We start from the raw sequence: 23,037 nt of genomic DNA on the forward strand, positions 1-23,037 counted from the left end.
GCTAACTGGGGGAAACCAACGTTGAGAAAAAGAGAAGAATACAGTCTGTGCATATGGTAAGGAGTGTAGGGTGGTTAAAGAGTAAAGGCAAAGAGAAATGGGCGGTTTCCAAAGGGATGAAGAAGCTAAGAGGGGAAAGTAGAACTAAGCAGGTTGGCGTCAAGAGATGTGAAGTGGTGTACATGAGGTGAAGATGGGTGACGTAAACGTTGAGCAGGAAAGTAGAAAGCAAAGGGGTGGTCTCCCAAGGGGTGAAAGTGTGAGATATCAGAGGTTTTTTAACATGGATTATGAGGAGACTAGTGCCCTAAAAAGAAGAACAGTGCCAAAAGGGGCGAAGAAAGTGGAAAAGAGAAAAGTCGGAGGAGGAGGAGAAGCACACAGATGAGAGGTGGTTACAATAGGAGAAAAGACTGGCGGAAACAAAGGAGTTAGTGCAGGAATTGATGCTAGAATAAGGGGAGCCAGCTGGGCTACGATCAGGAGAAAAAGGAAGAGGGCTTGGGTGCAGGAGTTAAAGACAAAGAGTGGAAAAACGGGACACTATCAAAAGAGAACCCAGATTGTAAAGCAGAAACAGGAGGGGACGAGTAAAGGATCCTAGAGAGGAGAGAGCAAGGGGAGGAATGGAGGGGGTGAGGGTGAAGACGGGGAGAGCGACTCTCATCCTGCCTAGCTCGCCTGGTTCACATCCAGGACTTAGGAGTTGGTGAGCTACACTCGGGCCCTTCCTTACCTTGCTATGGGAATACACACGGTTCACTGAGACAGCTACCTTTTGAGGTCTGTGAGGGACAGAAACAAAGCAACTAGAAGCAGCAAGTGTACGTCGGAGGTGGAAAAAGACTAGACGACTCTTTGAGCCATTGCTGGCTTTGGATCTGCAGAATACTATGCAAACCCATAAACACCCAGGTTAGTCTTTTCTCCCCAGCCTCCTCAGTCAGTCTCCATCCCCCCCACCCCCGGACCCTTGGGTGAGGGCTTCTCCCCCCCCCCCCAAGGCCGAGGAACCCGCTCCATTACCCCAAGCGCCTGGGGTCAGTCGGCATCTCTCCCTCCTCCTACACAATCACCTTCCCCCAGCCCAGCTCTCCTGGGCTGGTCTGTCTCGATCCCTAGAGGGTCACCCTCTCCCTCTCCCCCGCCCCCCCAAGGCTGTGAACTTCACGCTCCCCAGACCTGGCCTGGATCAGGGTCTCTCTCTTCCCACCAGGGCCATGGATCCTTCTGCCTCACCCCCCACCTCCAACCTCCCAGACTCGAGGTTCAGTCCCCCACCAGCCCCCAAGCCTCTGTCTTCCCCCAGATCAATGGTTCGATCCCTCTCAACAGCTCCTCCAGCCCTCTGGTTGCTGTGGCCATCTCCCTAGCCCCATGATTCTGAATCTCTTTAGGTCAGAATCTCGACCACCCTCCCCGCCCCCCAATCTCCTTGGGTTGGAGTTCATCCCACACCCCTAGCCCCCTTGGTCAGGCTTGCTCTCCTCAGATACTGGGTCAGTCCCTCTCAAAACCTCCTCCAGCCCCCTGGACTTGTCTCTCAGCAGCCCTGTGAATCGATATCTTTCTAGCCCTCTGGGTCAGGCAATTTCACTCTATTCTCCCCCACCCACAGTCCGCTGGGTGAGGCTCTCTTTCTCCAGCCTCCTGGGTTAAGCTCCACCCCTGGTCATTCTCTTCCTACGCCCAGCCCCCTGGCCCATTCTCTCCCTCCAACCGAGCTCCATGGGTCATTTTCTCCCTATGCCCGTGCCCTAGGTCATTCTCTCCCTCCCCTATGGGTGTCTGTCACTCTCCTTCAAACTCCCTGGGTCCGTCTTGCACTCTTGTGCCCCATGTCAGGCTCCTCCCTCCCCATGGCCAGTCTCGATTTTCATTCAGACCCCTGGGTTGCTCTCTCTTCACCCCAGGGCCTTGGGTTATCTCTCTTCTCCACTCCTCCCCCAGATCTGTGGGTCAGTCATTCTTGTTCCCACTCCTACTCACCACACCTCCTGCCCGCTGGGTCTCTCTACTCTGTCCCCTTTGGTCTTATGCTGCTCAGCTCCATGGGTCTTTCCTGCAACCCATCACCTTCTTACCCCAGTCTCCTCGGTACTTCCCTGCCCACTCTCCTGCTCCAGTCTTTCAAATAAGCTCCTTCTTCAAACTCCCACACACCAGCCTCTCCCTCTCCCTTTAATATGGGCCTTACCCCGCATCCAGGAATGCTTAGGTCCCCATTGGGTTCAAGTGTAAAGGGCATTTGGTGGTGCTCTGTGCCTGGGCGGGTCTCCCCTGTTGGTCAAAGTGCTCTGGGAGGTCTTCCAGTTTGCTGAGTAATATTGCTTGGGCTTTTGGGACTGGCTACCATTGGTTTCTAGGCAGACTCTTGGTTTGTAGTGGTTTGGCTCCATTCTCTGCCGTAGCAGACCAAGCTTCATTACAGGTCATCTTGAATATTTATATTGCACATGCATGGAAAAAGACCAACCTGTGTGCCCAGTGCAGCATTCTCCTGTTCTCGACATCTTGAACCGGTCTCATGCAAGTCTCTGCCAATAGCAGTTCCCCCACCCTAGGACTTGGTTGACCCCAATCACTCACTGCAGTGCTGCAAAGGAGTCTGCCTGTTTTCACCAAATTCTCAGTAGCAAATTGGTATTTCGGAGTGTATTATGTGTAAGGTTACAAGACCCCAAGAATGATATCCAAATCGCTTTTGTGACCCCCAATGAGGTTCGCTTAAGGGCAGAGCAAACTAACTTGGAACAACGAGGCAAGCCCTTGCATTGTTCTGGTGGCATGGTGGGGGTAGCCAGCGGATCCAGGCCAGCATCTGGACTTGCGGTGGCACTCTTGTCTGCGCTGCTACACATGTGGGCCTAAATGTCCCTTGGTGCTAAGCCCATCCTCTTCTAAGATGTCAGCCTGACTGCTCTGTCATACTATCAATTCCGAGACTTGGAACTAATATGATGAATACACTGCTACTCCCCTAAGGACAGGTTTTCGTAAGCCCCTCACCAGAGGGCTGTGGGGAAAAAAAACACCATAACAGCAGCTGCCTGCCTTCATCCAGTAAGGTCGCTGCAATCTTTCTTGCCAAGGCCTTTGGCCATCAAACCTGGTCTATATTTCCAGGAGCGGGCCTTCCATCAGTGCTGGACTGACTAATGTCTTTTCTGCAGCTCTCCTTTTAAGTTAGTAATATTTAAAACCCTCTTTCCTATAAATTGGAGCAGCCTTGTCCTGTTCCAGCCTATGGAAGAAACATTTTAATTCTATAAAACTATGACAACGTATTTTAAAGATACATGGCTACTGGTTTGCATATCTGTTTTCAGCAGTTACTGTGTGTTACTAAAAATCAGCAATATAAATTAAAAGCACTGCTTGCCCAGATTCTACGGTTTAACTTACTAGACATTTTGTGTGTATGATATGATATGATATGGCATTTGTAACGCGCCTATACACAAGTGTTTCAAGGCGCGACGAGGCAGGGAGGGGGGAACAAGGGGAAGACAGACAGCGATCCTACTAGGCCAGGTGTCATTCAGACCACGCAAGTGCAGGGGTAGGGGGAAGGGAAAAAGTGCAAGGGGAAGGGGGGGGGGTGCAGTACACATAGTAGAATAGAAATAAGATAATAAATAAATAGGGCCAGCTGGTGGCAAGTGCAAGGTAAGTGCAGACAAGTGCTGGGGGGGGGGGGGGCTGTAGTGATACAGAGACAGTCCCGCAGTGCAGGGGTTGCCAGTGCAAGTGAAGAGTGACTGGGCCCAGGACCGAGGTCGGTGAGAGTGGCCCAGTTGCAGAATCAGTGCAGTTTTGGTGAAGAATTTAGCGAGGGAGAGAGAAAGCAGAAGTGAAGAGGAAGGTTTTGAGGTGCTTCCGGAACCGGAGATGGTTCTCCTCAAGTTTCAGGGAGGCAGGAAGGCTGTTCCAGAGGGAGGCACCTGCCGCGGAGAGAGATCTACCCCCAGCTCGTTGCTTTGAGAAGCGGCTGACCCTGAGGGAGTTGGAGACGGATGAGCGTAGGGCTCGGGAAGGAAGATATTTAGGAAGAGAGAGTTGAAGGTATTTAGGCCCCAGGCCCCAGAAGGCCTTGTGGACAATGCAGAGGGTTTTGAACTTAATCCTCGCAGCCACTGGGAGCCAGTGTAGAGATTTCAGTCCTGGAGAGATACGGTCCCTGGGCTTGAGGCCAAGGACAAGTCTCGCAGTTCTGTTCTGGATGAGTTGCAGAGGGCGGAGAGTGGAGGCAGGCAGATTAAGATAGAGGCTGTTACAGTAGTCCAGCTTCGAGAGAACCAGGGCTCGGGAGACAGTGAGCTTCTGGGGGAAGGAGAGGAAGGGAAGAATACCTCTGAGGAGGTGCAGCTGGTAATGTGACTTATCTGTCATAGGGATGGGAAAGCCTTAAAGTGCTTGAATCGAATGCTGAATCGAATCTTTGAAGAAAAGGTCCAAATTGACTCCAGATTAATCATGCACAGTCTGTAAATGCTAGATTCAGCTTGAATCGGTTTGAGCAAATTTAAGCCGTAGGCTACTATCGCTCGAACTTGGGTAAAAGACAAAGCTCATGAGGATTTTAAAAAAGGATGGGGGGGGGGGATTGTCTAAGTGATAAGATGCCCTAGCACACTTAATCACAATCACTATCCCCTCCTAAGAGGAAGGGCTAGACTTCTCAGCCACTTGACGATTGAGAGATAAGATAATATGAAAGAAAACCGTGCCAAATACTATTTTGATTTTCCGAAGCCTCCATCACAGGACTTCGACCGAAGCCCCATGTTAAGGAGAATTTCTAAAACACATCAATCTTTCTTTCCAGGGCCTCTTGTCACCAAACCTGGGGCATGGATATCCTCTGGTGGCAGCCCAAAGATTGCCTACTCTGCAGAACCCCCTGTACTCCGGCAATACCTACCTGTGTTTGTCCAATGCACAGGAGCTGCCTATTGAAGTTGTCCAGTTTATTCCTATGGACAAACTCTTCAAACTTTAAAAAGATATCTGAATATTTTAGTTACCTGTAATATTGTGGATACTTATTGAGAGTATTTGCATATTTTAAGGACATTGTCATTTTTTTTTTAAGTACTTATCTATTTTGTAGACATAACTTTATGCACAACTTCATAGAGTACATTTCCAGCAACATGTAATTCGGAGTTGGGGTTGTGTGGGTCGAGTTGCAGTGATGAGGGTGGAGTTGCCGGGGAGTTGGTGGAGTTGCTGGGATATGAGTGGAGTTGGGGCTGTGTATGTTCTCATGTTTGTGTGTGCTGGGGTATGTGTGTAAGGAGTCATTACCAGTCCTCGACCCCTCCAAAGAGTGAGGCCAGGAGTTCAGTCAATACTACTGACATTTGTTAAGATGGATTTCTAAAATCTGGCCTGGGGGACAGATTTTAGGAGGGCACCCTAATTATCGTGAAAAGGGGACTCTGGGAGTTTAAACAAACCCAATCAAGGTAAGTGTGGAGAGTGGACAAATCTAAGTCTCAGGAGAGGCGAGTGGTGTTAGGGGTCCACAATGAGTTCACAAAGTGAAAAACAATGATTACACTTAGACAGCAAGTACAAAAATATCTATTATAGGGCCCAAAAACACTTGCTAAAAATGAATCCAGCAGGTAATGTTATCACAAAACACTCCAAGTATAAAAAACATACACAATCGTATTTCTGATGCTTGTATCTGCTTAGATTCACATATTGTGCATAGGCTGACATCTAGTGGAAGCTGCAGAGTATTACAGTTGTTTTCAAAATGGGACGACGACAGAGCGTACCAGTAATACTATCCCTGGTGTGACGTCAAAAGTACCCATGGTCCTTCACGTGTCGAGGTCCCTCAGATTGTTATTTTTTCTGACATGAGGTAGCATGAAGCGCAGCGTGAGTACAGCTGTATCGAAGCAGATACGTATTAGACAAGCTTATAAGCATCCATGCGCCTTCTCTCCGAGGGGAAGAAGGCTGGGCGCATGTGAATCTAAACAGATACAAGTATCAGAAATACGATTACGGTGAGTAATGTATCCCTTCTGAGGCTTGTGGAATCTGCTTAGATCACATGTTGTGCATAGATTAGCGAACAGTGTTAGGAGAAGCTGGTGGGTTGTGAGAAGGTTCATGGGTGAACAGATGTCTTCGAAGCACTTGTCCCATCTGTGTATCTGTCTTGGAATGCGTGTCAATGCAGTACTGCTGAGTGGAAGTGTGTACTGAGCTCCATGTAGCTGCTTTGCAAATGCTGTCTAAGGGGACATTTGCAATAAATGCCAGAGTAGCTCCTGTGCTCCTTCTGGAGTGAGCTCTTGGCGTGAAAGGCAGTGTCTTGTCTGTCAGGGAATAGCACAGTTGTATGCACCTGACTATCCATCTGGATATGGCATTCTTGGAAACACGATCCCCCTTCTCTGCCTGGGGCTACGGAGACAGGAAACAAACAGTAGGTCTGTTTTCCTTAGCGGTCTGGTCTTGTTTACATGGTAAAGGACTGCCCCCTTACATCTAGTGTGTGGAGTTTTACCTCAGCTGAGCTTTTGGGTTCTGGAAGAAAGCCGGATGCTCAATGGACTGGTTCACCTGAAATTTAGAGATGAATTTAGGAGAGAACCTAGGATGAGTATGTAAAACCAGTTTGTCTTTGTGTATGACAAAGAAAGGATCCTGCACTGACAATGCTTTGCAATTCACTAACTCTTCTTATGAAGTAATAGCCACTAAGAAGGCAGTCTTGTAAGTCAGGTGTTTTAGACTTGACTTATGCATCGGCTCGAAAGGTGGTCCCATGAGCTTAGCGAGTACTACATGGAGATCCCATCCTGGCGGTGGGTTTGAAATTGGAGGTCTCTTTACTCCCTCCATCAATGCCTCGATGACCGGCACCTTTCACCATGAGACCTTATTGTGGGAGGTGGTGTAGGCTGACAAGGCCGCGAGGTGGACCTTTAAAGAGTTGAATACTAACCCAGAGTCTAGCAAGTGGAGCATATAATTTAGAATGTGGGATGGGGTACAGTCTATGGGGTTCATTTGTTTAGACTGGCACCAAATTACAAAATCTCCTCCACTTGTTGAAATAACAGTTTCTAGTGTTAGGCTTTCGTGCTTCCTTCAGGATATCCATACACCTCTGTGGTAGGTTAAGATGTCCGAACTCTGACTTCAGGAGCCATGCTGGCAAGTTCATTGAGTGAGGTTTAGGGTGCACTGTTAACCCCCCGTGCTACCCCCCCGTGCTGGGTGAGCAGATTGGTCAAGCACAGGAGCTTGATGGGATCGCACATCGCCAGTTTGCGCAGATGTGGATACTAAGGTTGTCTTGCCCACATAGGAGCAACTAGGATGAGAGTCACTTGTTCCTCGTGGATCTTTTTCACCACCTTGTTCATTAGAGGAGTCGGGGGGTGGGGGGAAGAAGCGTAAGGAAATTTCCCTGACAGGTTAATTCATAGGGTGTTCCCCTTGGAGTCTGGGAACCTGGATACAAAGTCTGGGCATGGACTGTTTTTGCTTGTAGCGAACAAGTCTATCGTGGGGAAACCCCACTGAGAGAAGAGGTGCTCTACGACTCCTGTGTCTAGTTGCCATTCATGTTCCTCTGGTAGGGGATCTCTGCTCAGTGAGTCTGCCAGAGAGTTGAGTTCCCCTGGAACGTGCTGTGACAACAGGAATATTTTCTGTCTGAGTACCCATTTCCAAATTTGGTGCGCTAGCTTTGACAGATTTGGAGAACGCGTGCCCCCCTGTTTGTTGATGTAAAACATTGCCGTAGTGCTGTCGGTCAGGACTTGCACAGACTGGTTCGCTAGGTGTATCTCGAATGCCTGAATGGCCTTGAACCATGCCAGTAGTTCCAGCAGATTGATGTGGTTCTGTGCCTTAGCATGAGTCCACAGACCTTGTGCTGTGTGATGAAGGTAATGAGCCTTCCCCCACCCCCAGTGAGTGAGGCGTCTTTTGTGACAATCGCTTGCACTTCCAGATCGTGGAAGGGTTTTCCCTTCAAAAGATTTTCTCTTGTCCACCAGCAAAGGTTTTGTTCAGTGATTTGTTCTCGTTTATGGAGAAGCCCAATTGAAAGAGACTGTTGATAGTTCTTTGAATATTTTGCCTGCAAATATGGGGGGTCTCCCCTGTAATCAGCCAGTCGCCCAGGTAAGGGTACACTGGGATTGCCTCCCTGCTCAGGTGTGCTGCCACCACCGCCAGTACTTTTGTGAATACCCTTGGAGCAGATGCTATTCCGAAGGGAAGCACTTTGGGTAGTGCTGGTCTATCTTGAAACACTGAATTATGAAAATAAGCATCTTTCATATCCAATGTTGCCATGTAGTCCCCCCGCTTTAGCAGAGGGATTACTTCTTGTAGCGTAGTCAAGCAGAACTTTTGTGGCTTGACATATTTGTTTGCAGGGCGTAAATCTAACAGTGGGCACATTGTTAGATCTTTCTTTGGCATAAGGAAGTAGGTTGAATAAATACCCTTATTTACTTGGTTGGCCGGAACAACTTATATGGCATCCTTTTGGAGCAGCGTTGCGATTTCCTCGAGTGAGTTTTCTGGCGCAGGGGATGGTTCCGGGGGTCGCTCGAGGAGCTCCACACAATAACCACCCGCCACGGTGGATAGCACCCATTTGTCTGAGGTGATTCCCTCCCATGCCTAAGTTTGAAATACACCCTCTCCTGCTGGAGAGGCAAGGGAGGGCACATGAAGCTGTTAGTCACTGTTTTGAAGGTGTGGTACCACCTCTAGACGAGAAGGCCCTCCCCCAGCCGCAGGATCTGCGTGGCCCCCTCTGGTAACCTTGAGAGGCTTGGCCTTGATTGTTACCCCAGGGTGCTGCCTGACTGATTATAGCCTGAACCTCTCTGGGAATTTCTTCCATGTGAGCGTCAAAAATTACTATTACCTCTCTGCCCAGTGGGTTTATTGGTTAGCTGGCACAACTACTTCAGTGTATTGTATTCCTCTTTAGCAGTTTTCAAGGAGTCTTCAACAGCCTTTTCAAAGAGTACGTTGGGCTCAATGGGCATATTGAGAAGTGTGTGGCTTGTGTCTCTTGCTTGAAGCTGGATTGGCGTAACCAAGCATGACACTTAATTGTTCCCTCTGCAATAATTCTACCCGCATTTTCAGAGGCGTCCAGATTACTCTTTAACATGCATCTTGAAACTGCCCTGCCCTCTGCCGCCACAAGGGCCAATTGTGTCTTAAGGGGTTCAGGGGCTGATGACGACAAAGCTGAAACCTCATCCCATTTATGACAGTTATAACCCACCTGAAGAGTGGAGTTATTAGCTATCCTCACCTGAAAGGCAGCCAAAGAGGCCACTTTCCTCCCCTTTGTATACAGCTTCTTACTCTCCTTGTCCGGCGGTGCCTCAGAGGAGGCTAGGGGTGGTCCCGCTCACTTCCTTGTTGTTGTAACAACAAGATAGTCAGGTTTGAGCTGTCCCGTGAAAGAGAGGGTCTGATGGAGCAGGCCAGAAGATCTTCTCGATGCAGGGTTTAACATCCCGAGTCTGGTTAGGCGTTTCCAGCAAGGGTTGCATCTTCCGCTGAATAGACTACAGGAGACGAACGAACTGAGTTGAGCGACAGCCTTCTTATCACCCAAAATATTGTCAAAGCCCTTGTCTTGTTGAGTTTCTTGAGCTGCTATCTGGAAATGCTCAGCCGCCTTGATGAGCATGTCATTTAGTAATGACTGGTTATCTATAGGAGAATCTGCCACAGGAGGAGCCTGGTTGACAGAAGAGTCTATATATTATACATGTAAGTCCCCTCCACATCATCATCATCACCATAGTAAGTAGATGCATAGCGGTCCTCAGTGTCCGGGTCATACAGGTCAATGACTGGGGGGGGTCTTGCTGCGATGGGATAGTTAGGGTATCTGGGCGAGACCTCTTTGAAGGGGGTTGAAGCAGTGGCCGATACAGGGATCTGAGAAGCAGAGGCTGCGGTTGTGGGTGGGGTGGACTGAAGACTTCAAATAGTTAGGGTCTTTTTCAAAAAAGTTTGCCATGAAGGTAATTCTTCTCATGACCCTATCAATATCCTCACATGTCGATTAGGCAGAGCTAGGAATGGACATAGGATCCAATGGAACCCCCTGGAGTGAATGGGACTGAGGTGAAGGCTGGGCCTTTCTCTTTAGGGCTGAAGACAAGGAATCCTGTTCCTATGGGTTCTTACATTGTGTGGGGACCCATCTTTCTGGGACCTTTCCTATGAGGGGTCTTATAAGACTTCTTCTTGGCCTCCCTCCCTTTACCAGGCCTTCTGGGACGTGCTTTTTAACCAAATGGGCTAGACCCGCCTTTATAGTTTTTTTTTTTTTACTGTTTTCAACGAAGAATGTCGAACTTCGGGTATGGAATGATCCGAAGTCTCGTCCACTGACGTGCAATGTTCGGGAATGGATTTAGTCACGACGTCTGTTCTGTCTTTCAACAGTCGGGCCCGTCATGTGGTGATCGGGACCTCGAGTGCCCAGAGGACAGTGATTCTACTGACCTCTCCTCCCTAGATGTCGTGCGTGGGCCTTTGTTCGACGCACGTGACGAGTCTCGGCCGTGGGTTGTGTGCTTAGTGGAAGGGACTGTGAGAGCGCCACTGCCGCCGGGTGTCGTCCCCGTAACAAGGCTGCTGGCCTGTCTGGTGGGGTCGGGGGCCTGCACTTGGGACACAGACGTATCCCTGTCACCTTCGGACAACACAGCATTGCTGCCGTTGCTGAAAGTCCCCTCCACGTCCATGGTGGCCTCGACCTGCATGGTGTGGTGGGCCCAGCGTTTAGTTAAACAGTCCTTTAACGTCTTGGGTTCAAAGATCTTACAGGCTCAACAGGTCCCTTCGACGTGATCCCAAGGGAGACAAAGGTTGCACACCAGGTGCTCGTCGACCCACAGGAATTTTTTGTTGCACTTAGGGCAAAATTTAAAAGGGGTTCTATCCATAATGGAATGACACGGCAGCTAGGCGAGAATAATGTATAAAAAGGGGTAAATACACTCTGAAATGCCCTCCCCGCTCTCTCCCTACTTTGTGGGCCAAAGTAGTTCGACGGTCATTTCTTCACCGCTTTCGAATGTTTTTGATAGTCAGTGATGTAGAATATAAACGATAGGAAGAGAAACTCTCCCTAATTTGTATAAATCAATGGCGGTATGCTGAAAGAAGAACTCTGCGAAATAGAGTCCGTCTACGATGGCGGGGAAAAAAACAATCTGAGGGACCTTGACGCGTGAAGGACCATGGGTACAGTGGACGTCACGCTAGGGATAGTATTACTGGCACGCCATGTCGACAGCCCTTTTTTCGAATTTCAAAAACAACTAATACTCTGCAGCTTTCATTAAATATCGGCCTATGCACAGCATGTGATCTAAGCAGATTCCACAAGCCTCCGAAATATATATATAGCCAAAGTGAGGAAATACAATGCATACAGTTCACCATATACCCTAAAGGAAAGGTAAGTAGTAGACAGGAATGGAAGCCCCCAACTTTATACCTACAACCCTAAGTTGAATGGGGGCTTGTACCCAAAAGTTCAAGTGGGGTGGGGTAGCTGGAGGGTTCACTTTGGGTTCACCATTAATTACTACACGTTTCAGTTAATTCGGCATAACCATATGCCAAGCTATAGCCCAAGGAGCGCCCCAGTATGAGTGTTCCCTCTATTTCACTCACCGGTACTCGGCCGCTCCTCCAGGCGTCGTTCAGCTCCACGTACACTTCTCAGGAGCCCGGCGAGCAGCACTCGCCTTCTTCAAACCTCGCTGCATGTTGCTGGGAGGTCCGCGCTTCACTCGCGGACACTACGGGTGGCCTGCAGTACTTGGCAGTCTTCTGTGCCCCCATAGCTCTGGCTGTGGGCACAAAGCAAAGGAGACTCCAGCAGTCTCAACCCTCTCAGGCCCCGGCATCACAGTTCTCTCCTTTGCAGACGCCTGGGTCCATTTCTCCAGGCAGGACCCTTATCAGCATCTCCCTCCTGGGCAGGATTCGGTTTCTCTAAAGCCGGTTCCTCCCAGACCGGGGTCTCTCTGCTCGCGGCTCCACCTTTTATGCACCTGTGACCTGTTGATAGGTTGCAGGTCGAAGTCCTTGATCTCAATTGCCTGACCAGAATTACTTTATACTCTGGACATGCCTGAACCCTCACAATAGCCTTCAAGTCTCTTCCTCGTCTCAGTACTAGAGTGGTGTGACTGAGTGGAAGTAAGCACAACTCCCTGATATGTCTCTGAAATACTAGCTGTTTTAGTTAATGCGTTTACCATCCTCGAACAAGGAAATATCCTCCTATTTAACCTCTGCCTAGTGCCAGTATACCCATGGCATCGCCTAGGGTCATTGGGAAAGGATGACAATCTACAAAGGCAGCTGGGACTGAATGTTCATCATGAAAAGTGAATGGGGGATACCATGCATCACGCATCACCCAAGGACATCCTCTCCCCCCACCCCCCAAATCTCCTCCACCCAGGTGATCCTCCCTCGAATACATGCACCCTCAGGATGCAAAAGCGATGGCCTTTCCCTGGCCACCTGAGCAGAGGATATTGGGGAAAAGAAAGTGAGGCTGGCCTCAGGTTCCTCACACACAGTAGAAAACAACAGACCTCGTCAGTCCACCAGGTAGTCCAGGCTCGCGAGAAGACCTTGAGACTGGAAGGTTCCATCAGTCCAAAGGATCGAAGCACCAACGATGATCTTTTGAGATCAGGTAGTCCAGCAGGGCTTCACCTGAACAGCAGAAAGAATGGTTGCCAGGTCTCTTCAGGATTTGTCCTTGTGTCTTCCATGGTCTGCACACCTAGACAGGCTGCTTGGCTCCTCTTCTAATCTGCTGGAATGGCTGCAGGACTTGTTGTCCTATCCCAAATTCAGCTCAGTGATCAAACTCACCCCTCCAATAGCACAGATTTGCACCACTTATGCACACCAGCAGTGGTACAATCAGGGATCACTCTGGGGCTGACTCATGCATGCACACTAAACATACTGGCATCAGTATGTGGACTGGGATCAAACGTCCTAGACCACTTCCTGCGCCCATACACACATGGCCCGCAAAAAAACACTGCTTTCTTAGGCAAATGCATGACCATAAAAGGGAATTCCTGACCTGAGAAGGCAGGAAGAAGACCAAAGAAAAATATGGCCAAAGAACGGCATGGCCATCTTTTGACATTAGCCAAATTAGTAGCAAAATGTGAAAATCGCAAATGACAACTAAAATTATTGCAAAGATGATAAAAATGTAACTGCTGCCACCAGCTTGTCTTGATGTACATTTAAAAGTAACCAAAAATTCTGTTGCTGTAAATCTAGGCTGATACAAAAGTATCCCCATTGCACTGCATTGAACGATGCTTTGTGCAATATGCAAAAAGTTACCCAAACAGATGACATGCCAAAAGACAAAAGGGAAAGAGTTTCACAGTACCAACATTTGGAAATACTATAAGTTTCCCCCATAAAAAAAGAGCAAATGGCCAGTGAAGTGAAGCTCAAGGCTTTACTTCACTGTAAAAAGTCAGGACAAGGTATAATTCTTAAACCCCAACCAAAGGGCTTGCTGAAAATCTCCCCAAATGCTATATGGGACGTAAGACATGTATTTGGACAAGGAACAAATGATATGTGGGTGAGAGTGGGAGTTATTTTGTGCTGCTTCTTACCTGTGTTCCAGGTAGTGTCTAGACCTTGGCCATGGAGAACATCCGGGATACGCAGAGTTGAATCCACCAACAAACTACTGGCACGTGGCCAAAGCCGAAATTGTGTTTCAAACCAAAACACGCAGTGCAAATCCATGACAAACGAGGCGAGTTTGTACCGCTTGCTTGACATTTTCTGACTGATGATTCCACAGGAGAAATCAAACCACAGCAGAGCGGAGTGAAATTGAAATGCAGCACAGATGCGCAGCGGAGTAGATTGGGTGATGATGCAAAGAAAGGTGAAGACCACTAAAGGTGACATTTCAGTGTGCGTGAAGAGCAGCAAAAAAGATTTTAAACAGAGTGAGGATGAAACCAAAGTAAAAGTGGAAGATCAATGAAAAGCTGTACAGGCGGGAAGAAGCTACGTGACAATGGAAATCAATGGATTGGGAGAGGGGCGAATAATGCAGCTCTCGGGAGAGGAATACACGTTAAAAAAACACAATCACAATAAGAGGGGGCTAACATGGAAGGAAAATTCAGCATACGGAGAAAGTTGTGCCAGGGTGCAATTCTAGCACATGAGTGACAGTGGGATAATTCATCTTTATAAAGAAGAGGGAAAACATGAATTCTGGGAAAAAGCAACAAAGTGAAATAGGAATCAAAAGGGATGCAAAGCACAAATCGCAAAGAAAACAGTGAAACACATTGCAGCACACGTTTTGGTGAAGTCAAGTAGTCAACAAATGTTATAGTACAGTTTTTATTAGATTTATTTTTATTTAAAAAAATGACAATGTAAAAATGTTTATTTAGACTAGCCCTAGTGCAAATCCTGAAACCACACAAGCAATGCAGAGAAAGGTGACAGCTGATGTCTTCCCCACACCCTTTATCAGTGCTCTGGCATGAAGTTGACATGTCTACCCACACCCCCCCATAGGCCAGAATGCAAAGACAGGGGTTTAAATAGGCTGAGCTCTAGCTGCTAAGCATGTGTTTTCTTAAGAACGTAATAAGCTGACCAGTCGGCAAAAAAGAATGGCTGATGAAGACAAATTATTGGCTGGTGAAGGCAATCAGAGATCAGGTACCCTTTGCACCAATACCCAACCTGTAACATCTCCATGCCCAGTCAATCCTCATCCAGGGATCCACTTTCTGGTGGACAACAAAACTCAGACTCTGCATTCCTTAAAGGCTCTACTTCACTGCAGAGAATGTAACATGGATCCGGGGATGGTACTGGGATTATTGCTAAGTGGGTGCAGGGGGTGGTGGGGGTGGGGGCTTTGCTAGAGATGTGAATGCCTTGCACACTGGGAACAGGCCTTTAATACAAAATGTTAAGTAACGTCATGAATTAAAAGATTGACTGATCGACATAACAGGATACCTATAAGGTAAACAGTTAATTCTTAGGGACAAGAGGCTTCATAACCTAAGAATGGTAGCAATACTGCTTCCTCAGTGTGTGGCTGAAGAACAGCAACCTCAACCAAAAAGCAACACTGCGACCCATTTGGAAGGAAATTGGTGTAGGAAATGGCCTGTATTCGGCGCTATGCCACACCATGTATTCCAGAGGCTTGCCCTGCCCCTTTAACTCCAGCAGCAGTTATGCCACCGCTGCACAGGCATTCCACACATGCCAGCTGCAGTAGCCCCCTGTATCATAAGGGGTCACATTTCTTAGGCCCCATCTCCCACTCTCAAAGTTCAACAGCCCATCTCTGCCCACCACCATTTTAAAGGGATGGGAAGTTTTGTTAAAAAGGCAGGATCCCAAGGGACAGTTAAAGTATGTCGAGCAATACTCTTCCTTTTCAACCCCTTGCACGCTCACACCCAAAGATGTGGCTCTTTCCACAGCCAAAAATCGTGCCAGGGCCTCCTAAAAAGCGCTACTTTAAGTGCAGAGCAAATCTCAAACCAGAGCACCATTTCAGAAGAGACTCCAAAGGAATACTGTTGCCAACTCAATCTAAACATTCCGATTTTGGCTCCTGGACCTCATCTTCTGCTGAAAGAACCAAATGAGTTGCTAAGCCGGAACAAAGTTTAAGTGCGGAGGAAAAGAAAAATATACATATCAAAATTAAACCAGCACAAAAATGTATTGCTATATACGGCAAATATATATTCCTTTGGTTTCATCCAAAAAACTCATGTCCTCTTTGTCCATCAAATGATCAGAGTTCAGGTCATTCAAGTCCAGGGTCAGTGGTGCCACATTCCGGCTGCACCAAAAAAGCCTGTTTGAGCACTGGCTGAGGAAGAATAAGAGTCCAAGGCAGCAGCATCGCCCGCCTCTTCAGCTGCAGAGTAACTAGGCCCTCCTGACAGAGTATTTACCTTTCTGAAGCTGTGAAACATAGATTTTTGTCTTGCTGCCATCTCTCCGGCGCAGCCACACCTCACCTGTGCTTACGGCAGTAATGATTGCACTGAGGAAATAAATCAGAGGCAAAGGGTTACAACACTATGGTCATTGAAAAGAAATTAATTGGACAACAGTAAGGGATTCTAAACAAAGCAAAATCACTATGAAATCCTTCTGTAAGAAAGTAAGTTCCTTGGACACTTTGGGTAAGTTCCATCAGTTAACTTTATTCCTGTTTCATTAAGATGAGAGAGTAGGAACCACTGGCTCCCATCACCCAGGCAGGAGCTCTCCAACAAACTCTCTCTGGAACCTTCCACCCCAAGCATTCCTAAACTCACACCACAACATTCTCTCTTGCATTACCAAGCAGCTGCATTCACACCCAACACTATACAACAGATTCCACTGTCTATATAAATAACCAATCGTTTTTGATTAAGGGGTGGGGGAACCAACTTTGGATTTCATACAGTATGTTAGTTAAAAAAAAAAAGTGCAGCTTTCGTTCTGTTGGGATACATGGAATACATAAAATTAAATGTAACATTTTAGTCCAATATATTTCATGGAGTGAGCAGTGCTTTTTAATTTAGATACACCCAGCAATAAATGGTTCCAATTAGGATGTACTGTAGAGAAGCAGACATGTACATAATTGATAGAACCCGCCCCCTCACCTGCGACATACTGGATGATTAACAATAAGACACTGAATGACACCATGTATCATTCCAATAACGTATCGAGTATATGAGATACGTTATACACTCGGACAGCTGTATCAAATGTAACCAGGAACTGAAGTGGTAGCAGGAGATCTGCAGACACCACTGACTGCTGTATAGGAAATCCAACAGGTGCAAAATTGTCATAGGGAGAAGACACAATGAAACGATATAAGAATACTTAAAGAATAAAGACGTAACTGAAGAAGCAAAGTAAACATGTATGAGTGAGAAGAAAGAATATATACAAAGAAGATAAATAATCAGATGAGTAGTAAATGTATATACGCAGAAATGCAAGGTAGCCTAGTCACATAGAAGCTTGTTACAGTAAAAAATATATCGCGGGTAAAGCGGCGGTTAGAGAGAATTCTCAGAAACGTGCCAATTCCTCTCTACCTTAGAGACCCCTAGCAACTTTGCTGGATTTTGAGGACTTGAATTATTAACCGGGAGAGAGCGAGACCCTTTTCCCCCACTCTCTCATGCATTTTTGTTATGATTTGAACACTGTTTCTTTTGGTTGTGGAGTCTGACAAACTCCATAGGCATCATCTTTTACATTGTGTCACCCAGCACCTTCAGTGCAGTGGCACAGGGCAGTCTTCCAGATTTCCCCCAAGGTTTAAATACCTTCTCTTGGATAAACTACTGTTTCCAAGAGCAGTAAAGTGAAATTGACTTTATATACATTTGTAACTTTCTAGACCCAACACACACTATCTAACAATAGGGTGCTGGAGGGGTTACTTAGTATCCTCTTTGTCTAACTTCTCATGTAACATTTTAATGTTACCCTTTCCTCGAGGAATGGCTGGTGGCAGTGGTGGACTTTTAACTACCGTGGCGTGCTTCTACCGCGGGCTGCATTCGCAGCTGCAGTAAAGCACCCAAGGGTGCCACTTCTGTCAAAGTGGCCTTGGTCGTCTTTTTTCGCCATTTCTATGTGGAAAGATCCTTTCTTGAGATTTACTCTGCGTGCCAAACCAGGTTTGGTCCCTTTGTTAGTTTTGTTTTAGGCGGGATTCACGATTGAAGCCCACTTCAGGCTGCAGAGTGTCTAGCGGGGGCAGGAAGCGAGGGAGGCACCCGAAACTCCCTGTGCATAGTCTCCTAGGAGACAGGAATGCACTCCTAGGTGATTGGCCAGCTGGCTATCCGGCAGGAACAGCCACCCTGCTTGATGACTGACAGCTAGGCTGGAATGAATGGGAGAAACCTGCATAAAAGGCGAGGCGTTTTGGCTTGGAAGGCAGAGTTGACCACTGGACGAAGGAATCCGAAGAAGAACTTGGAAGAGACACCTGCTGCAACTCCTGGACCGTTGGTTTTCCGGTGAAGCACTGTTGCTGTGCTGAAGCTCCAAATTCACCTCGACTAGAGACAACTTCTCCCCTTGAGATGGGGGGACCAATCGACTCCAAAATAAGCCACCTGGACATCCTCTCGGAGCTGGTTGAAATTCCACTGCAGTTGCTGCTGGAAACGAAGAGCCAGGGAGAGGAACACCACATTGTGTGCATTGCTTTTAAGTTTGCCAAGAGCTCTAGGAAAATCCTCCGGACTCCCAGGAAGCAGGACTGACCGAGCCTGAGACACCTCAACAGAGTGCTGGACCCCAGATGCAAGGAAAGCCCATCTCGACATCCAAGAGTCGGCGATGTTGCCATTTTGTTTTAACGCGAGGAGCTGAAACCGCGAAGTGCCACTGAAAAGAAGTTGGTCCTTTTCTGTCCCTGACCGTCCCGTTGCAGTGCAGGAGTCCTCCAGACGTCCTCCCTCTTAGCCCCACGATGGAGGGCCAGGAACACAGGATCTGCAGAGCTGCACAGCAACAGAAGCCAGCCAAAGCCCTTTTTCTTCTAACCAAAGGTACTGTAAAATCTAAGAGAACCTACCTCTTGTTGTGTACCCACGCTTGTTCTCAGTTGAGGCTTGTCTTGGTTGCTTCTGTAGAGTTGCTAACAGCTTCTTTACCTCACAAGCCTAATCAGCTTGTGGCCCTGCTTTGATTTCTTCTTTTCTACAAAGACCCCTAAAACGTTGTGCAAGACTTTTACTTAACTGCAAGAAGTGCTTCAGTTCACTTAGACTTTTGCCCAATTGACTTTGGCCTAGCCTGGCTCCCCGAATGACTCTTCTTCCCTCCGACATTGTGTTTGGTCTTCCTTCCAGGAAGAGGTTAACTAACTTTGCATTGGGGCGGGGGTGGAGGGGGGTTTAAAAAGGTACTTAACTGCTTCAGAATAATTGTGAAATCTCTCGTTTTGTTCTAATAACCTTTTTCTTTGACATACTCTTAAGTCTGGTTCTAAATGCAAACAAACAGTGGTATATTAATGTCCACAGTGTACTAGTTACTGAAGTCACCTGAGGGTGTAGGAGGTGTCTGTGTGCCATCCCAAAAGGGTACTTACTGATTTAGAAATATTAAGTGTGTGTATTTTGGAGTGTATTTGTGTGTTAGTTATATTGCCCCTTCTGAAGAAGGCTTACTCAAACTGACTGTTAAATTAATAATTGTTTAATTAAGAAACCTTGTGTGTAGGAGTTTATTTGAATACTTGTAACCGTGAATCTCTTAACTCCCCTACAGCTCACATTGACCCCTCTTGAGATAAGCCTGGCTGCTCAATCATGCTACCAACCTGTGTGGCTCAGACATATACGGTTGGGTTCCTATTGCTAGGAGGTCAGGGATGTTGTAGTGCACCCAAAGGGTGCTGCATACAATCTTGCCCAACAGCGGCCATGATGGAAAGATGGACGTCAGCTCTGAATAAATGTAAGCGAGAAGCTTGAAGGAGATTGACCAGGGCTGCAGAGTAGAGAGACGCTGTAAAGACAAATTCATGAAGTAAAAAAGAATAAGCTGTTGGCCAGAGGTCAAGGATGCCACAGCCAGAAGAAGTTGTGAAGTACAAAGGGAGTCAACAAGGATAAGCAATGTACGCAGGACATACTTCTCTTAGAAGTAAATGAGCGAACATTTGTGCATGCCAAGTATTGGACAATCAAAGATGCAGAAAGCAGATGTGGGACAGAGCAACCAAGTCTACCGAGGTCGAAGAGGATAATGACATCTGATGACACCTATTCAAAAGAATGGGTACTCCCGGTTTTTGATATCGAGGGGTCAACGCTATCGAGGTGAGAGACTAATATAGTAACAAAAAAGATAGGTCAACTACCCCCTCCTCGCGTCCCTGTGACACTCACAGGCTAAATCCAAGATAATCCTAATAAATCAAGGATTAGTCATAGCACAATTTGATCAATTAGAAAAACTTTCATTTATTTATATGCATCTTATGCAAAAATATAAAAAGGACTAACAAGGTCCTACACAACAATAACGAAAATCATCAAGTCTGTACCAATTACACTCCAATTGGTGTGGTTTACACCAAACCTTTCACGACGAATACAAGCCAAGTGAACAGAAAAGATTCATACACACGGGAAATAAGTGAAAAACTAACAACACAGGTATGTTGTTGACCAATTGGGAACAGATTCCCTCTTGTATACATAAATGTCTCAGTATTCTTGGGGGGCGGTGATGGATTGATAATTTTAATATGCCTCCTTCACAACCCCTCGTAATTTCTTCTAAACACCAATCAAAGGTATCAAAGGGTGCAATCTTGATGGATGCTCACTTGATCAGGTTTATTCTTTCACCATGCCCCAGAGGGCTGTAGGAGGGCAGTAATCCTTCTGCCGTCTCCACATGCGGCTTTTCAATGAATAGGCTTGAATTAGATAGGCACGTCTCAAATTGTAGCTCTTAGTGTCAGAATCCACCAACTACTTACGCACTGCTGTGCTGTCATTCAGCTACGAGGCTCCTATGCGCGAGACATTCATCCGTCAAGGAGCCAGAGGTGTTCGTGATAACCTTACTGACATCACTCCTACAAACGTCCCGAAGTAATTTGCGATACCCGCAGATTACAATAGAAGTACCGGGAAAAGTATTTGTTACTCTTTTTTTGAATAACGATGTTATCCTGTCCTGAAGACGGCCAGTACCAACATAATCAACAGCACCAAGAGAGTGGATCGTATGAGTTAAAAGGCCGAAACATAGGTCGACTTTACATTAGGGAATCTGTATTTTCGTTTCCTTTCTCTCAATTCTAAAATCAGCTTTCAACGAAAGGCAGGGTGTAGATTACACCCTTTGATACCTTTGATTGGTGTTTAGAGGAAATTACGAGGGGTTGTGAAGGAGGTATATTAAAATTAACAATCCATCACCGCCCCAAGAATACTGAGAGACATATGTATACAAGAGGGAATCTGTTCCCAATTGGTCATCAAGATACCTGTGTTATTAGTTTTTCACTTATTTCCCGTGTGTATGAATCTTTTCTGTTAACTTGGCTTGTATTCATCATGAAAGGTTTGATGTTACCACACCAATTAGAGTGTAAGTGGTTAGCACAGACTTGATAATTTTAGTTATTGTTGTGTACGACCTTATGTTAGTCCTTTTTATATTTTTGCACAAGATGCATATAAATAAATGAAATCGTTTTTTCTAATTGATCAAATTGTGGTATGACTAATCCTTGATTTATTAGGATTATCTTGGACTTAGCCTGTGAGTGTCACAGGGACTCAAGGAGAGGGTAGTTGACCCATCATCTTTTTTGTTAATACCTGATGACACCTGACATAATTGAATCAAATAGCACTAAATAGAAAGGCGAAATGGTTGGACTCGTCACCCGCGGTGCAAGACCAGAAAACAAGACCTCTTCATACCCTCCAGACAAACACAACATCCAACAAAGTCAAGTACAAAGAAGAGGCCTTGGCTGAAGGCTTGTGTGATGAGAGATGGTAGACTAATGGACAAGTGGGCAGTAGTCAGCCGTTGTTCTCTGCACCTGGGTTTCATTTTGCTTACGTGCCGCTAACAAGCTGAATGTCCAAGGTTGGGAAAGAATGCCAACCAATCATGAGGGTCTATGCAATGGTGAGCATACATTGTTGCAGAAGCCAATCTGCGGTGTGTGCTGCTATAATCTGCATTGTGAAAAGTTAGGGGAGAGTCCAAGGTATGCCTGCCAGGGGAGGGGCAGCTAATGATGTTATAACACTTTGAGACTATAAGTAAATATATTCCCCTAACCAATGTCTCTGTTAAATAGGTTTTATTATTTGCCACATAGGATGGCATCATAGCTGATGTACACTGAGGTATAAAGTCTTTTGCAGAACTAAAATGTATTGAGAGAGCTACGATTTGTTGTTCCCTACTTTACTGAACTGAAAATAAATGAGGATTTTGTCATATTCTTTGAGTTTGTCCAGTTATTTGGGCCCGAGATCATATATTATGGTAATCCCATTCTGCGCATGAGAAAAGCTCAAATGAAGTTTAGCATGAGTACAGGTGTATCCAAGTAGATAAATATCAGAGAAGCTCATATAACATCTATGCACCTTCTCTCAGGGGAGGAAGGGTAGGCGCACGTGAATCTTAGCAGATCAAGCACCAGAAATACGGTTACAGTGAGTAATGTATCCCTTTTGTGGCTTGTGGAATCTGCTTAGATCACATGCTATGCATAGATTAGAAAGCAGTTTTAGGAGAAGGTGGTGGGTTGTGAGAAGGTTCGGCTGCAAATAGATGTTTTAGAAACGCTTGTCCCACCTGTGGATCTGCTTTGGAATAGTGTCAATGCAGTAGTGCTGAGTGAAAGTGTGTACTGATCTCCATGTAGCTGCTTTGCAAATGTGTCTAAGGAGACATTTGCGATAAATGTCAGAGCAGCTCCTGTGCTCCTTGTGGAGCGAGCTCTTGGTGTGAAAGGCAGTGTCTTGTTTGATAATGAATAGCACAGTTGTATGCATCAGACTATCCATCTGGAGATGGCATGTTTGGAAATGCGGTCTCCTTCTCTGCCTGGTGCTACGGAGACAAACAGTTGGTCTGTTTTCCTAAGCAGTCTGGTCTTGTTTACGTAGTAAAAGGACCACACTCCTTACATCTAGTGTGTGGAGCAATACCTCAGCTGAGCTAGTTGGATTTTGGAAGAAAGCCAGTAGTTCAATGGACTGGTTCACGTGGAATTTGGGAATGAACTTAGGAGAACCTAGGATGTGTACGTACCACCATTTTGTCTTTGGGTATGACATAGAAAGGGTCCTGCACTGAAAGCTTGCAATTCACTAACTCTTCTTATGGAAGTGATAGTCACTAAGAAGGCAGTCT

General features: G+C 46.5%; 1 protein-coding gene across 4 annotated transcripts in view; it reads right to left on the reverse strand.

Annotated features, from left to right (window-relative positions):
* Positions 1–14,444: 14,444 nt before the first annotated feature.
* BRMS1 (BRMS1 transcriptional repressor and anoikis regulator) overlaps positions 14,445–23,037 on the reverse strand; it is a 458,387-nt gene continuing 449,794 nt past the window's right edge. For all 4 annotated transcript variants that reach the window (XM_069644906.1, XM_069644908.1, XM_069644907.1 and 1 more), the window contains one exon: positions 14,445–16,144. In XM_069644906.1, the coding sequence (XP_069501007.1) occupies positions 16,027–16,144 (118 nt within the window). In that variant the 3' untranslated portion in view covers positions 14,445–16,026. The remainder of the gene's footprint in view (positions 16,145–23,037) is intronic.

This window comes from Ambystoma mexicanum, chromosome 2p (genome assembly GCF_040938575.1).
Source record: "Ambystoma mexicanum isolate Mex_15411 chromosome 2p, UKY_AmexF1_1, whole genome shotgun sequence".
Lineage (NCBI taxonomy): Eukaryota > Metazoa > Chordata > Amphibia > Caudata > Ambystomatidae > Ambystoma > Ambystoma mexicanum.